Source organism: Eufriesea mexicana, unplaced genomic scaffold (assembly GCF_001483705.2).
Source record: "Eufriesea mexicana isolate 0111107269 unplaced genomic scaffold, ASM148370v2 scaffold4744748266, whole genome shotgun sequence".
Lineage (NCBI taxonomy): Eukaryota > Metazoa > Arthropoda > Insecta > Hymenoptera > Apidae > Eufriesea > Eufriesea mexicana.
Window position 1 is genome coordinate 220677 of NW_016907956.1, and position 4554 is coordinate 225230.

The 4554-nt window shown below is 41.6% G+C and overlaps 1 protein-coding gene across 2 annotated transcripts; it reads right to left on the reverse strand.

The window, feature by feature from the left end:
* Nucleotides 1–12: 12 nt before the first annotated feature.
* Nucleotides 13–4554, reverse strand: su(w[a]) (suppressor of white-apricot). 2 transcript variants are annotated; one of them, XM_017899641.1, is made up of 7 exons: nucleotides 4249–4554; nucleotides 3062–3231; nucleotides 2739–2941; nucleotides 2421–2643; nucleotides 2076–2158; nucleotides 1753–1926; nucleotides 13–1665 (listed from the first exon to the last, which is right to left on the reverse strand). In XM_017899641.1, exons 1-7 carry the CDS (start codon nucleotides 4443–4445, stop codon nucleotides 118–120), a joined length of 2598 nt encoding a protein of 865 aa, XP_017755130.1. In that variant the 5' UTR covers nucleotides 4446–4554; the 3' UTR covers nucleotides 13–117. The 2 variants fall into 2 exon arrangements, with proteins under 2 accessions (XP_017755130.1, XP_017755141.1); XM_017899652.1 differs by lacking the exon at nucleotides 4249–4554 and adding an exon at nucleotides 3944–4230.

Here is a 4554-nt window from a genome sequence, read left to right on the forward strand (position 1 = left end):
GGGAGAGAGAGAGAGAGAGAGAGAGAGAAAGAGAGCGAGCGAGTGAGCGAGTAAGTGAGTGAGTGAAAAAAGTAAGCAATTGCACTTTGATTGCACGTGACCGACGTAGTGGTTGTGTTAAACGTGGTAATCGATCGAAAAAGTCGCATACCTTCTGTGGGAACTTTTCTTCTTTTTGTGTTTCTTGTGAAACTTTTGTCTATCTGTGTAACTTCGATTTCCACTTGGGCTTCTCGATCGTGGCCTAGACCTTTTACTGGCCAAGTCTGCGCTCTTTAGCCTATCCATCAAAGAGTTTCCACCGGTTGTCCTCGAATCGCAAGAGGATTTCGCGTCGTCCAAAGACGGCGAAGGGGATGGCGACGGAACAGAATGCACTTCGTCTGAATCGTCTTTCCTTATCCCTACCTGATTAACTGTAGACGCCGACGTTCCACTACCTTTTGGTAAACCGGAACTCTGTATCTGACTCAAAAATGCTGCTGCTTTCTTCTTTCTTTCCAACTGAAGTTGCCTTTCCCTCGAAGTAGCAGCCAATTTGTCCCTTGCCGCTGCGACTAGCTTATCCTTGATTCTATCTTCGGCCTGCTTGTGTCTAATCTCTTTTTGACAATCTTCCAAAATTTCGTCCGTTAGGTCCACCAACTCCTTTTCCTCGTTTTTCCATTTTTTCTCCGACTTCCATACTCCACCGACATCTTTGTCAATTGTCATCCCGAGGACATTCAACGAACCTTGTTCGTTCGAATCTTGTGGCGAGCTTGGCTTCGAATTTCCATCTTTGCTCTCACCTTCCATCTCATCATCGCTCTCTTCCAATGGTAATGCGTTTCGCTTCTCTATTACTCCGGTTTCTCCGTCCTTTGGTTTTTTTATCGAAAACGATACAGTCGTCACTTGCTTCACTCCTTCCGCAATCGTTGTTGCTTCTTTCAATCTTGGTTCGCACTTTTTTTTTGCTTGTATCATCTTTACTCTCTTCTGCACTTCCTCCATTCTTTGTTGCTTCTTCTGCAACTCTTCCAGTTTCTTTTGCTTCTCTTCTTGTGGCTCCTGTTTCTGTAATAGTTCTTCCTCCGTCAATACTTTCGGATTTATAGCTCCTTCGTATATCGTCAACTTATGCGCGTAATAACCGTGATATTGATGTGACAATTCGAGAAAATTAAATCTCGGATCCCCTTTATTTTTTACGATCGCCTCGAAATCTCTACCATTTTTTGCCACGTAACTCGCCATTTTGTCAATAATTATTTGTACATCCGCTGGTGGAACGATAAAGGAAGGCCTGCTTAATTGTTTCTGAGACGTGGATCCATACGGTACCAACGGTGGTTGCGATTCGTTCGTGGTAACTTGCGTTGCGATCATTTCATTTGCGGATGAAAGAACGTTTGCTACATTGATTTGTAGCGATGACTGTATCTGTCCATTTGGTCCGTATATCACCGGTCCGTGCGAGTACTGTACCGGGTTGGCCATTGTTGTTGCCGTTGCTACTGTTATTGCCGTACCCGGAGCCGTGGTCGTAGCCGTAACAATAGACGTAGGTGTAGACGTTGGCGTAGGAGTAGACATAGCCGTAATCGTAGACGTAGACGTAGCTATAGCCGGTGCCATAGCCGTTGCAGTTGCAGTGATCGAACTCGAATAAAGACTATAAGTCTAAAGGAAACGAAACAGTGCGTTGTTACATTACGTTTAATCCTCTTTCGATCGTTCTTCTTTCCTTTCACGACCTAAATTCCTTACCTGCCCTGGCATGGGATGATAATATCCTACACTAGTAGCCGGCTGTATTGCAGTTTCCGAATGTTGAGACGGTACTGCTTTCGAAGGCGGTGGTTTCCCGGTAATTTTATTTACAAGCATCGAATAAGCACAGTCCGCTGATGGTTTGTATTGTATACTCGGAATGCTGGGTGCCTAAAAACGCCAATCAATTCGAGATCCAGTTGAATTTAAACAAAGCGTACATGAACGTTGTGAGCGTCTAAAGACCCTTTACGATCTATGATTCCTGTGTTTGAACCTTGTATCGCGGAGATTAGTTCAACTGTAAATCCAGTACATACCGCTTCTATCTTGGTTAACGACGACGCCAAGCTCGGATGAAGATATGGTTCGTCGTCTTGATCGGACGATCCTTCTTCATGTTCTATCATTAAAAACGATAAAGATTAATAAAACATTCAGCAGTATACAGACTTACTAATGCTTCCTATGCGTTACAAAGATTCATACGGATTAACAAATATAACGTAGAAATACTTACGGATAGAAAAGCTAAGTAGAATCAAAGTAGATGTGGGTAAATAAATCCTGCTTTAAGTCTCTTCGATTATTTTAACACGGCATAACAATGTCACATTCGAAAATGTTGCGATAAGATGTTCTCTTAAATAAAACAATATGCATACCGGATTCTTCTTTCTCCGGCTGCTTTTCAGGATTATATTTCCCAGTCTTGATCGCATCCAGTATATATCTATAATATTGATGAAGCCGACCGTCTATCGACAAGAAGGAAAATTGTGGATTATTCGCCTGCTTCGCTTTAATCAGAATCTCCATTTGGCCGCCTTGACGACTTATAAACAAGGCCGTTTTCGTTATGATGGCATTCAGTTTTTGTGTCTCCGGCTGTTAAAAAAAAGCAACGACGACGATCAACTTCGTTTTGTCAATTTCGCGATACAAACGATCCTTTAATCGCTTCATATTTTTCATTTACCAACCAATGAAATACCATCTGGAATTTCTAGATCAGGCGGTGGAACAAAAGCCTGATCCTCCTCTTGTGACCCTTCCGATCGTTTTGGACTTTGCGAATCGTCACACGCATTTTTCGAATTGTTCCCTTCTTCGTTGTAGTCGTATGCTACTTGACTGTACGTGTTCTCTGAATCCAGAGCTTGATGTAACCTTTTTATTTCTTCCTCTGAAATACGATTATACGTGTTTTGTTTTCGATCCAATTGGTGATAACTGATATATATATATATATATATATATATATATATATATATATATAACCGTATTAGATGCGCAATGAACATACCATGATACACAGAATCTTCCATTTCACTACTGTATAGAGACCGATAGCGTTCTTCGTCGCATAATTGCTCCACTTTCAATTCGTCTTCCGTCAAGATTGTTCGTTGATCGAACCCACCTGTCGGTGGTTCGTATGTCCGTAAGTCCCCCAGAGCGCCGCGTCCATCGTATCTATACACATACATAAACCGATTTAAAGGTAGAAGAGATGGTATACGATTTGGAGAATTTGCTCGATTGCGGCATCTGAAAATTATGTCACGAAGCAAACCCTGCTTGGGTCAAAGTGAAAATTTCTCTGAAATAGAATATAATTATACCACACTCGGTGACATATTTCTTTTTTTTCCTCCCGTTTTCTTTTTTCTACCATTTTCGTTATTGATATACATCAATGACTGCAAATTGTATGGCATTCTGCGAGGCAATTGAGTAGAAACGCCGATGTTACAACATTACAATAACCACGAATAATAATAACAATAATAGCAATAATAGCAATAATAGCAATAATAAACAACGATAACAATAACGATAATCATTCAATATCGAATGCTCCATTCATACAAATGTTATCAGAAATCTCGCGGTAACTTTCGTAATTGATCTCCAAAGATTGCGCAAAACGAGTATCGACTGCAACTTATTCAGTAGACAACGAATGATGTTAAATTACGTTTCTCTTGTTTCACGAATGAATAATTGTTTTATTCATCATCGTTCAACGATCTTGTACGAATCCAGAAGCAGAAGCGAACAGGAGCCTCGTTACACGTCTACGCCGGTACACCCGAGTCTAAAACGCTAAAATACATACCATGCTGAACGATTGTAGTACTTACAATCGTCAGCCTGCCGTTTGTCTCTCTACGCTGTGTCTCACCTTGCTGCTGCGCCGACGGTCAGCCACATACACCAACGTCACGAGAGCACGTTGCTCTATGGCCGTGCAGAGCGCGTATATATCGCGCTTCCACACTGCCTGTTCACAGCCAAGACACCTGCAGAAACCTTAAACAGTCTCCAGATTGCTTATCCGTACGTTAACCATTCGTGATTGAATTTTTCCAACTGCTGCACTTTGCTTAGTTTCGACTGATATCGTTCTTCTAAAGGTTACATGTACGGTGCATTTATGCAAGAATAAATATCCTAGATGATAAATTTGTCTAGGTTAGGGAAACGGACCTGTCTATTTTCAACGTGCTATCGCCCATCCATGGTATCAAATGTTTTCCTTGATCAATCATTTTCGCCTTGTCATCATCTCGAAATAATTTGCAGCTATATCCAAACACCAACAGCTCCTGTGGTTCCTCTTCTCCATTTTTTTTACGCAGAATGCCCGAATCTACCATCCAACGCTGACTTTTCGGTGTCGCCATTTTCCACCCACTGATACTACTTGCGTTCTACTTTGTGTATGTTCAAGGAACAGCCAACAAAAGTGAAGTTGGTCACAAACTTAAAACGTTACCCGAAACCTTCCGACAA